Source organism: Centruroides vittatus, unplaced genomic scaffold (assembly GCF_030686945.1).
Source record: "Centruroides vittatus isolate TY-2023 unplaced genomic scaffold, ASM3068694v2 contig_1408, whole genome shotgun sequence".
Taxonomy (NCBI): domain Eukaryota; kingdom Metazoa; phylum Arthropoda; class Arachnida; order Scorpiones; family Buthidae; genus Centruroides; species Centruroides vittatus.
In genome coordinates this window covers 792,670-806,303 of record NW_027120884.1, presented here as the reverse complement: position 1 = coordinate 806,303, position 13,634 = coordinate 792,670, and the positions used below count along the sequence as shown (strand labels likewise).

The following is a 13,634-nucleotide window of genomic DNA, read 5'->3' as shown; positions in this document are numbered from 1 at the left end:
TAGAAGTTCTCAATATAGTTTACTCATTCAAAGTAAATGCTTCTAATAAAGTACTTCAGATATGTCATTTTGTTATGCTTATCACATAATTTCGTCTTTAAATGGTATATGTTTAGATGCAATTTTCATCAGTAACATAACTTTATACGTGCTGTACAGTACATATTTATCATCTCCATCATTATTTTTGTCCCTAGTGAAGATTATTGGATTTTTTCTCGTAACTTTCTCAGCATGTTCTGGGAAAACACATCTATTAATAAACATTGCATTTATTTCTTCAGACCAGTGTCTTCTTTGACCTAAAATTTTCAACTGCTCTTAAGTTTATTAAGATCAATAAAGTCTTTATACGATTAATAAATTATAAAACTTTAGTAAAAATAAGATTTAATTAGTTTATTTCTTAAATGACGTAAATTTTTATGCATATGAAAAAGTCCGTATATACATTAATCAAATGCATTTAATAACAAGCGAACAAATATTTTACATTAATTTTTATATAAGAATTTTCATTTTGCAGGTTTTCATTATTTGATAAATGCGAAAGACATTTTCCATTTCAAGAATAAATGATAAATGGAAAGAAGCATTAAAACTGTTGTCAAGAATAAATAAAACATGATTAATTTTAACAATTTTAAATTTAGATTAACTTTTACACATTTGTTAAGTAACTTTCACTCGTCTTCAATTAATTACAAATCTAGATTTTTCCATCATTTCGAATGGAGAAAAAGAAAGAAAGAATATTTCAAGCACGTAAAATAAATATTTTTCAAAGAAATTTCTAAATGAAAAATATTACTTTACATTTTATAAAAGAGAAATTTATTTCTTAAATTTAGAATGAATTATATAAGACATATAAAACTTTGAATGTCTTCAATTAATAAAAATTTAATGCTTGCATTAAATATAAGAATGCATTCATATTGCATCTAAAAATAAACTGCACGAAGCTATATACATATATATATATTTGAAAATATGAGACCAGGTTCGAAATATTTTTCAAAGAAACTATACAATATAGCATACGTCAAATATTTTAGTCGAACATTTCGATCAGTAAGACCTTCAAAACAACAAATCCGTGTCTCCTACAGGTGCTTTGTTTGAAGATTTTCTATCAGGAGATTTCTAAAAATAGCAACACAACTAGACAGACAAAATAACCAAATCTTTGGTGTACACGTCAGACAACGAAGTTGTCGATCGAAGGCTACACCGGATATTGCATTTTCTTCTACTCTAATGTACTACTCGTAGCTTTATTTTGTCTACATTTACAAAATTTATCCTCTTAATGAATCATTTAATGAATCAGTTTTACTCGCTTATTTAATATAAAAATAAATAATATTTATGCATTACACATGATACGATTCCTTATTAATTAGTGTTATTATTTACATTTATTAAGTTTTACTTAAAAAAATTTTTGTTATAAAAATATCATTATCAACTTACAACTTCCTATCTCTAAAGGGCAGGATTGAGTGTCTAATGGATATTTTCTAAGAAGCATTGGACAACTTGCTTGGATAGTAAGTCTAGAAGTAAATATAATAAAATGTATAAAAATTAAATTGATAGAAGTAATTAAAAATATATTTGGAATTTTATTTATTTTTTAAAATAAAATTTTCACTAAACACAGTTTTATATTTTTAAAAAAATAATAGAATCTTTAATTTTGATTTCTTTTTCTTTATGTCTTATAAAGATTTTTACTATATTAAAAAAATTACAAAGCGCATGAAAATAATTATATAATAACTTTGTAAGTTAGACTTTAAATCAGATTATATTGATTAAATTTTTTTGTATTTTCTAAAATTTAATTTAATTTGAGTTCGCTTTAAATTAATAAGAAAAATTAAATCGATATTTCTTTCCTTATTCACTTGTTTCTTATATAAATATTATAATTTTTATTTCAAAATTAGGAAAATCTTCAGAAATCAAAAACAACATTCTATCTTGAGAATATTATTTAATACGAAATCTCTGGATTAATTCGATTCGCCTTAAAACAAAATTTACTAAAATTCTTTTCGAAGTTTTACTTAGTTTTTGTTCTGATTAAAATAAATTTTCATTCAAATCTCTAATTATCTTATATATTATAAACGCTAAGAGCATATATACAACTATGGTGAAAGAATCATCCGTCTCTTGTCCAGGGGTTGCCCTCAGGGATCCCGCTCGGGACCAGGTCTTTGGAACATTGCCTACGATGGACTGCTTCAACTCAACGAGGATAACACCAACCCCAGTTCTGGTATCATCCAAGGGTATGCGGATGATACCCTTGTGATGTTGTCAAACTACAACAACGAAATACTACAACAAGACGCTAACGAAATTTTAGACAAAATTCACGAATGGTGTGTAAATAACAATCTTCAAGTGAATTTCAACAAATGTGAAGCCATGGTCTTATCTAAGGGGAGACAACTTAAAAAGCCCTTGAGGATATTCATGAATCATCAAAGGATTAAAAATACTACAAGTCTCAAATATCTTGGGTTAACTTTTGATCAAAATATGAGGTGGGCATCACATATCACCAATGTTACTAATCGTGCCATCAAAATTTCTAACGCACTCCAATGTATAAGCCATAGGAGTTGGGGGATGAACGAGAAGTTCATCAAAATAATCTACAAAGCATGTATTGAAACCATCATTCTCTATGGCGCCCCCTTCTGGGCAGAGGCGGTCGACAATGTTCGCACCAAAAAGAAATTAAACAAAGCTCAAAGACTCTCCCTTCTCAGGTTGTGCAGAGCTTATAGGACTGCCCGACGGCTGCTCTCCAAGTTCTTTCTGGAGTCCTTCCCCTCCACATTAGGGCGAAGGAGGAGATGTGGCGGTGGCACCTGCTCAACGGAGGGACAATCGACGGACAAGACAGTGAACTTTACAAATTTATGGAGATTGGGCTTTTTCCCAACTTGAACGAGCCCCTTCTTTCCCACCTTACATCTAACCTAAATGGTAAGCCCGAGGTCTCAGAACCCCATCCCAGTATCGCGGGTGATATTTCTATCTTAGACTTTCATGACAATCCCAACTATTATATACAGATATTCACCGACGGATCTAAAAGCCACAGCAAGGTGGGATCAGCATTTGCGGTTAAGGAATGCAACAATAGCAATTTCTCTTACCAGGCAAGCTATCGTCTTGCCAGTATCTGCACAATTACTCAAGCTGAACAGTTCGCCATTCTGCAAGCTCTTAAATATGTTAACAACTCTAAGATCAGGAATCGACATATTAGGATCTGTTCTGATAGCCAAGTCGCTATCAGGAGAATAGTCAACAATCTTGGCTCTCTCTCTCTTCTTATTCGGGAAGAAATTCTCTGCTCACAAAACAGCGTGGCCTTCTCATGGATCAGGGGCCATACAGGGGTGGAAGGGAACTCTTTGGCGGACTCCCTCGCAAAGCAAGCTGCTGCTTCCTCTGCCACCCCCACCTACTGGGAAGCCTCAGACATCGCTATTAAAACCACGATTCACAGTACCGCCATCCAGTTGTGGCAACGCGAGTGGGAAGACGGAGACTCCGGAAGAGCGACCTACCAATACTTTCCAAACATCTCGTCCAGACTTCAAAACAAGAACTTCTGCGCCAACTTCCATAACACACAGCTCCTGACAGATCATGGAAATTTCCGGCAATACCTACATCGATTTGGACTTAGGGAACATCCCTATTGTGACTGTGATGACATCTCCTTACAGAATGCCACTCACTTGATCTTTGACTGCACCAAACATGACAATCACCGGATTAATCTGGAAAGAGTAACGCTAAAAAAGGGCTTCAATTGGCCCTGTCCACCACAAGCTCTCGTGGAAGATCCGGATATTTTTGCAGCCCTAGAAAAATTCATCCGCGCTACCGGCGCACTGGACCCTACCTTTAACTAGTTCGTCCTACTGTTATTGGACCTTTTGTATGTTTATTACTGTATTAATGTTTGTATGTTTATTACTGTATTAATGCACCCATTACGCCTTACTTAGTTTTTTCCTTGTCATCTTTTTTTTCAACTTGTAACTTATGTATTCATTGTATATATTTTGTATATTATCTTTTGTTTGGTTAATAAATGCGATACAGGCGCTGATAAGTCTTCCTACTTCACCATCTATCCTATCTTACTTTTTCTTCACTTCCCGCCTTCCTCAACTCTTCTCATCTTTCCTATCCCCCTTTCACACCCAGGCAATACCTATGAGTAGTCCTGGGTCTTCATCCCCTTTGTGCTACTACTACTACTACTGTACAACATCAGGAATAGGAACTGTAAACACTAAAACTATGAAAAATGAGCACAAAGAGTACGAATAAGAAATACTAAGAATGAACAATAAGCATTGAACACATAAATTTTCAAAATTAAAAGTATGAAATGTAATAGTGAACATAAAGTACGAGCAACGTGGATTTTGAATACAAGTGACATTGGTGATACTTTACAACGAGTAAGCGAGGAAAACCATGAAAAAATAAAAATTTAAATCACCACAGAACTAAAAGTAACCTACACGATGATTCTAAAGTATCTATACAAAACAGGAACTTGAATAGATGCACTTGTGATGCACACGCAGACATGATAGCAGACGTGTTAATATACATTTGCCATGAGGACAAAAGCATTTGCATGAATGCACTAATAGGAATGCATTTATATGTGCATTCAATTAAATGGTACATACTGAAATCATGTTCTAAAGTGAATCCTTTGTCTTCTACATATTAAGTTTTCGAATCATCCAATATTACATCTTTTTCCGCCTTCTGTTTCTATTTATGATTTTCTTTACATTTTTCAAAGAATCATCTCGTAAATTTTATTAAATTCAAACATAAATTGATTAAAAACATTGATATATCGCTATATCTTCTACACAGCAATCATCAATTTCAGGAATGGAGAAGACTCTAATTCGGATATATTATAAATTTATAATAGAAAATTCCATTATCGAATTAAATTTCACGGAAAAATAAAGAAGAAAGCGTTGTAAAATTAAACAAAAATACAGTTTATTTCAGTAATTCTTAATAAATATAAATAAAAGAAAGTATAAGAAAGCATAAATCGACTAAGACATGTTCTTTTATAGGATGTCTTAATAATGAGAAAGGAGAAGTTTCTTTATAGGAAACAACTATCGACTACTTGTTGTTCACTAAATGTGGAAATGACAAGACACGAATTACTTTCTTTCTAAAAAAATGACAGACCGTTCACTACCATATTTTTTTCATGTTTCTTTTTTCTGTCGTATGGAACCAACTCAGTGATAAAATTTTTATATCAAGTTTCAATTTCTAAAAAACAATATCATTCTTATCTTTCAATTTAATTAATTAACTCTACATTTAGAAAAGAAAAGTAACTAAATTAAATAAAAGATAAATTAATTTCCACTACTTTATTATTTAATTGATATTATTTAATAATTTTATTTAAAATATTTAAAAAAATTTAAAGTTTATTTAATCATGTAAAAAAATCTAGTGAATAAATAATTTTAATCGTAGAAAACCTTAAAATAATACATATATAATTTTAAATATTAATTTAAAATTATTAATAAAATATATTTTAATTATTTTATTTATAAATTGTAAAATTAAGTGTAGAAATTTTTAAAAATTTAATTTCTTTATATTTTCTATTCTTAGAATGGAAATTTTTAAAGAAAAATTGAAAGTAAATACTCATTTAATTGTTTTAATGGTTTCAGGTTTCTCACTTTAGTTGAAAAATTAGAAAAATTAATCTTTATTAATTAATATAAAATGTTAAGTAAATAAATGTTGGCAATTATGCTAATATTTCAAGTATTTGCGGTCTCTTCTTACTCTTTTCTTCGAAGAAAAATGATTTATCTTAGAAAATATCATCCTATAAAGAAATTAAATATGTTTATAGCATAATTATCTAAATTTTTTAAGTAAAAAATCGATTAAATTGATCATAATTGTATATAAATAATGTCATAAATTAAGTAGAGAACACAAATTAATCTTTAATATAATATATTAAAATTATTTTCTAAGATAAAAAATTTTAAAAAATTGGAATTAATTTTAAAATTTTAAATAAAAATTTTATTTTGCATGTTTTTTTTAAAGTTATGTATGAAAAAATTTATTAAAAAATATATTCAGATTTTTGGAATTTACATTTTGAATAAATTTCTGAGTGATTTTTAGTTAGAAAATAATGAAATCTTCCTGGAACTTTATTTAAATTTATATTTAGAGTTTAAAAAATTGTTTTTCTGACTAAAAATATTTCACAGTGATTACAACCATCCAATTTAAAACACAAACAAAACCCGTTCCATTTGGCTATCCCTTAAATTTAATATCAAGATGATAGGATGGCATCGCGTTGGATGGTAAGACTCTACAATACTTTTATTTTACTTAATTAAATATAAAAATTTCGCATATAAGTGTACAAAACATGCAAATTAATTAGAATATAATAAAAAGAACTTTATTATTTTATTTATAAATTGTAAAATTAAGTGTAGAAATTTTTAAAAATTTAATTTCTTTATATTTTCTATTCTTAGAATGGAAATTTTTAAAGAAAAATTGAAAGTAAATACTCATTTGATTGTTTTAATGGTTTCAGGTTTCTCACTTTAGTTGAAAAATTAGAAAAATTAATCTTTATTAATTAATATAAAATGTTAAGTAAATGCTTTTATAGAAGTAATTGTAAGTAAAGAGTAAAAGAGTATTGTATAGAAGTAAAGTCAGTGCTTTTATAGAAGTAATTGTTTAGATATTTGATGAATGTATGCACTAGTAAATATAATCAGTTGCATAACTAGAACTCTTGCCCCCCCTCAAAATGTTTCTCACAGGGGCCCAAGAACAACAACCCTCGAAGAAAAGAAAAGAATTGAAAAGCAAAAAAAAAAAAAAAATTCAAAATTTATAACAGTGGCATAGCTTTGTTTTGGTATAGTTCCAAGGGTCCTCCCTATGTGTCCCCACATATATATATATTTATTTATTTATTTATCTATATAGAAACAAAAAATTACAATTAGTTTTGGTTTTCTTTTTTAATTTAAAGCTTAAATATGTGCTGTACATCTAGTTCAGCAGAATGTCTAAGATCCCCTTAGAGCTTTAGCTTCTTATGCAACAGTATACCTTGCATACCCCTATTTAAGCCACTGCATTACTAGACTCGAATTTATTATTTTAAACATAATTAACATGTTAATTTTCTTTACTTTCACACATTTATGTGCTAATATTTTATTGATTAGTTATATAAAGTAACTTTTACTTTTCTCTAAATTCTCTCATTTTGTCATTATTGCTTACTTGTGTATATCAGTTGCATATAAACTGAGCGAATTATAAGTTTAAAAATATTTAAAAAACAACTAAATTTTTCGTTTAAAAATAAAGTTTTTAATTACTTTAAATAGTAATTATTAAAGCATTATTTTATTTTTAAAAAAATCATTATAATATTTTCTACAGATGATGCTTCGTATTGAATATAAAGAGAAAGTTTAGGAAATTTATTATTATTATTTATTTATTTTTTTAAGAAATATTTTCATCAAATGAAAGCATTTATATAGCTTCATATAAAACTCAATAGAATGAATCATGTTGAGCAGATTTTATCACGAATTCAATTTTTCTGCTTCTATGACATACATCCATTATTCTGAGGTACTCAAGTCGAAAATTTATGAATTTCATTTTGAAAGTTATATTAAGTTTTTCCTCGATTTACTTAATATTATTACTAAAATTTAAATATTTATAGTGATTTTTTTTTACATTAATTTATTATAAAATACCATAATTCACGTTTATGAAATTTTCTCTCTTTCTCTCTCTCTCTCTCTCTCTCTCTCTTTTCCTTTGTAAATCTTGATAATGCAAATGATACGGAATTTTCACAAAAAAATGAAAGCTTAATAACGGAATTTACATTATAATTTTAAAAATTGCGACTTAAAATATTCATTAAATAAAAAAATACGAAGTACAATCAGCATTTTTAAATTAAAAAGAAAAAAGAAAATGACAGTAATTTATTTTTAGTATTTTAATTAATAATTTTATTATATACTAAATCAAATAACTTTGAGAAAATATATTTTAAAAATATTTAAATATAATTATTATTTATGTTTTGTTTTTAAATAATAAAATTCTAGTCGCATTTCATAAGAAAAAAATTAAAATCTTTGTTTTTTAATACCTTAAAATATAAGGATTTTAATTATAATTTAATTATTACACTCTATTAATAAATGATAATAATTAATAAAATTAAAAAATTCAATAATTTAATTTTGTAATTTTAATTATAACTTTTATTTATTTACATAATTTTTTTTATAAAATTATAATTTTTAATAAATCAAATTTCTGAATTTTATAAGTTTATTACTTATTAAAACAATAATATATATATTAAATTGTACTACGAAATTATCATATTAATAAGGAGCAAAGACATTATGAAAATATAAAATATTGTAAAGAAAACACAAAAGTGAATTTTTAATTTAGCGAAAAAATAATATTTAAAATAAATATTTAGATAAATCAGAGAATGGAAACCCGATCATATTTATTTTTAATTTATTCTTTAACATTAAAATTAGTTTTATTTCACTTTTATGTATTAAAAACTCAATAATAATTCGTCTTTTCTCGCGCAAAAAAAAAAAAAATATATTTTATCTATTTTCCATCCTACAATTTAGTGATTACTTTGATGTTGCAAAGTTGAAAGTGTCATTTAACGTTGGAAAATGTTAGAAAAAGAATAATAAATTTCACGAGTTTTCTACTTGAAAATATTTTCTTTCCTCTTATTACTTCCCCCATTTTTAACCTCTTATTTTAGTCGAATTTATTCGTCGAAATAAATATTAATGCATGAAATTTGATATTGTAACCATTTTTATATCTTAATAAATAATTCTGTATTCGAATTTTTTGAAAATAATATCAAATTATGATTAATTTTGATAATTTAATTGATTTATTTATGAAAATTATTTGTATTTTTATTGCTATTTTTATTCACTTTTTTTATTAATCCACAAAAGTTAAATTTATATGAAAAAGAAATAAATTTGACGAATTAATACAGTAGATATTTTTAAGAGATTTATTTTATTTTGTTATTAATTATGTAATTATTTAGAATTTTTATAAATATATTTACTTGAATATTAATTAAAGTTTAAATAATACACTCCTCCAATAATACCATTCTTTTAATAACTGAACCCTCTAAATAGCAGCATTTTTAATTTTCAGTCAGTGGCAGTTGTATAGAGGTTTGACTGTAATTACGTTATTTTTTCTTTGTAGTCAATCACTTTTTAAACTTTATAATTAATAAAATCTCATATTTATAATGAAAAATTTATATAATTCATAGTTTATAAATTTATTATTATAATAATGAAATAAATTAAAATAAAAAATATTAAATAATTTATTTATAACTTACAGAATTGACTTATATAAATTACTGAATATAATAATTCCTAATATGAATCAATAAACATTTAACAGTGAAACTTCGATTTAACGCCACCATTTGAAATTGGTACTAAATCGTGTATGGCGCTAAACCGACGTATCTCAAAAACTAAGAATTGTATGTAATAATAAGGTTCATACACAAATTTATATTTAAGTTTGAAGTCATGTGATTTGGTGAAAACGATGCCATTTGCAACGCAAAATCGTGCATTTAGTAATTCACATATACTGAAGCTTTCATTATTTAATTTTTATAAAGAAAATCTGTTCACAACTACAGTCAAACCTTGCTATAGAATTTTCTAAACAGTGTCCTCTCAAAGTGCCAACGAATATTTCTAAATGGACCTCCCTCATATATATTAGTATATATGGAGAAGTCCAGTTTAAAGTACTCTTTGGAGCTTTGAGAGAATGGTGGTATTTATGAAACACAATATCGAGGTTTGACTGTAGTTGTGAACAGATTTCTCGTATAAATATTAAATAATGAAACCGTTCGCATCTGCGAATTACTAAATGCACGATTTTTCATTATAAATGACAGTGTTATAACCAAATTATGTGATTTTCACACTCCCACATTCATTCTAATGTTTAGATCTAATTATTAATGTTTAACATGTTCTGGTATAGTGATTTAGGCAAATTTCAAGGAGAATAAATGGCACTAAATCGAAGTTTAACTGTAATTATATATATATATATATATATATATTTGATTCATAAAACTTGTCCATGTATCTAAACATTATGGAGTTTATGAATCAACAAAAACTACCGGCACGGTTTCAAAATACGTGTAATTATATACTTAAAATTTTATTAATTCCTTTTCCTAAGCTACGTTTTAATTCAACATTCTTTAACAATTTTATCCTCTTAAAATGCTTTTTTACTATGCTTCATTATTAATTATTAGAAAGATAAATAATTGTTTACATAGAAATATGATAAAAGTTATTATGTTTACTATTATTATTCTCATAATAAGATAAATATATATACATCATGCATAAGAAGGATTTTTCCTGCACGAAGAAAGCAGAGCAACAAGCCATATTTAATTCAGATAAATGTTAACGTGTCCAACATTGCTTATGATAAACTACGGTTACTTTATTTTCTTTATTCCCTCTACGTGACATAGATCAAACGCGATGATAATAGTAACATAATAAATAGTTTAACATCATTACATTAATTACTTAATTATACTTAAACGTAACGTATCTTAGTTCATAAAAATGAAAATTAAATTAAAATAACGACAGTCATAATTTTAATTAACTGACCTCATAGAATATTTCATCTGTCCATCACTCCTAAGACGTACGAACTTATTGGGGACGGTTACTTTATGAAGGTAGGAGTATCTACCATTTAGAAAATATGTATCCGGTGTCCATACTTTCTGAAGGAACTTCCAATCCAGAGATAATATATCAAGATCTAAAGTTTGAAATTTTAATCTTGGATCCCACCACGTTTGTCGGAAGTAGCAGTCCATCGAATAAATCTATATATTTAATGGTAAAAAATAGAAAATCTAAGCAAAAATTGTATAGTTTTATGTACTGTCATTGTCACAATGTGAACTGCAAATTTCAATCATATTTTTAATTTATTAAAATTAAAATATATGCTTTCGATCTCAAATTAGTAGGGTCTTGCCCTTGTACATCATACATTTCCTGATAACAAAGGAGTCATGCCAGTCATCTGTGTAACTGCATTCCGGGGGAAATATTTTTGCATTTAAGTCATGGACGTTCCTATATAGTTATTAGGAGCATCCTGCCATAAGCTTTCTATATCTGGTCTTGACTTTCATTTATCTAACACCGTTCTCGAGATTAAGGAAGGACAGACAACAGACAGGCGACAGTGAGAATTTATGGGTCTACAATTTTTTCAAATTGCAGTCCAAAGGTGCTATTATATACGTGTAGGATATAATTCACAATTTAACTTAGTGCTAGGCACGGAATATTTTTAACACAATTGCAAAAGTTAGTAGTGACCATAACTTATCACTTGTCCTATCTGTGTAATGTTACGAATAAAACAATTAAATTATTTTCGGAGTTATATAATTTAATCAGGTGACAAGGTCAAAATCTGTCTAACTGATTTATTATTTTCGCTTTTAATTTATCATGAAGATTGATACATAACAATATAATAAGATTACCATTTATTTTAGTGCTTTTTGGAACGATTCAAAAACGGCATTTAATTATTAATGCGTTAATAAAATTAGAATTTTTGGAAATGAGATATGAAAATTAATAATATAAACAGATCATAGATTTGTAAATAAATCTCTAATAATCATATTTTATCAGTTAATTTTAATTTTACGTAGACATATATGATTCATAACATCGAACTCTCAATCTCAATTCTTCAAAACGGTATGGAAGTTACTTTTACCTACATTTATAATATTCTTATACTTACCTAAACTTATTCTGCTAACAATAAATAATATAAATACTCTTTTTAACTCAAAAATTATTTTAAATTTTATTAAATTTAATTAATAATACTTTCATATGGTCGGCAACGCAACACATATCAATAGATGATCTGCCAAGGGAATGACTTTCTACTGAAAACGGTCCTTATTCAAGTGTTAGGCTGTAAGAGCTTGTATAGGGCGTGGGGATAGAGCGAGACCTTTTATTTCTCGTTTCGTTATTTTACGTTTGTTTTTCGAACAAAGGAAATACGTATAATGTTTCTTTATTCATAAAAGAAACGTTAAAGATTTTATTTTTTATTATTAAAAATAACTTCAATTTTATAGGGTTTGAAATTGCTATACGTCCTACATATTTTCCGAATGGGGAAAAATCCCCAGTTTTTCCTCTCGACACGTGAAGAAAATCCAGAAAACTTCTTGTGACCAGGTACGAACCCACGACCAACTATCAGTGTCCAGTTTTGTCCACTCGGCACTGATAGGCACTGTTCTCAAATACTATTCTATAAATTATGTTTATTATTTCTTTAATTATAATTTATTAACCTCTAAAAATAGAATTTTTAATTATATAAATAAACAATTTAAATTGTTTATTATTAAATCAAATGTTATCGTTATATTTGATTTATTTTTAATAAATTCTAGATTTATCCCGTTTTATTATATTTTAATAGAATAATAACGATAAATATAATAAAAAAGAAAAATATTTTGGAATTTGATTTACTTTTATAAGCAATAAATAAAGTTTTTTTAACACTTAGAATACCGTATGACGAAACGATTTTAATAAAATTTCGAATAGTGTCGAGAGACGTTCTATTGAAACCGTTGGAATTGATCTAAAACCTTTATCAAATGTCCAAATGTAACACAAGTCAAAGACGTAACGTCTATATAAATGATATAAACTGTCAATGAAAGTAAGTGATGAGTTTTATTAGAAGCAGCGACTCTAGAAATTGAAAAGTATAACAATGTTTCTAGAATTTCTATTAAACCTCGATGGAATAAATACATAAAAAAAGAATGTATATAATATTAAATCAATTTAATGGTAAAGATCTTCAAAATTATATTTTATGAACTAGTAATTTCTGTTAAAGATTCTTGTAACTTTATAATATTTTCAAAATTATTAAATTCCCAATTTTTAAGGAAAAATATAATCTTTTCGTCTTTGTATATTTCAAGATTTTATTGTCAACTAATTAGTTTCATTAGAAGCCGCTTATTGTAATCACCTGTACTTATAATACGTGTAGCGGGGAGTAAGTAAACGAGACTACAATTATTGGAAATTCTGATATTATAAAGATTTATTAGAACAATTTTTAAATATGTAATATAAATATTTATTAATTATAACGATTATTATTAATTTATACAGTGTACTTCAACAGTCTCCATACATAAGAACCGGATTGGTTGCCATGGTAGATGTCCTTCAGTCCTGTTAATGTGTAATATATAAAAATACCAAGCATGTACAGTACATACATACGAATGCATGTACACGTTCTTTTTATAAGTAAAGAGACTATTTCCT

The 13,634-nt window shown here is 26.8% G+C and overlaps 1 protein-coding gene across 3 annotated transcripts in view; it reads right to left on the bottom strand.

Annotated features, from left to right (window-relative positions):
• Positions 1–13,634, bottom strand: part of LOC136968168 (gamma-aminobutyric acid receptor subunit alpha-6-like) — a 54,344-nt gene that overhangs the window by 24,429 nt on the left and 16,281 nt on the right. For all 3 annotated transcript variants that reach the window (XM_067262133.1, XM_067262135.1, XM_067262134.1), the window contains exons 4-5: positions 10,890–11,113; positions 1,477–1,559 (exon numbers count right to left, since the gene is read on the bottom strand). In XM_067262133.1, the coding sequence (XP_067118234.1) occupies positions 1,477–1,559; positions 10,890–11,113 (307 nt within the window). The remainder of the gene's footprint in view (positions 1–1,476; positions 1,560–10,889; positions 11,114–13,634) is intronic.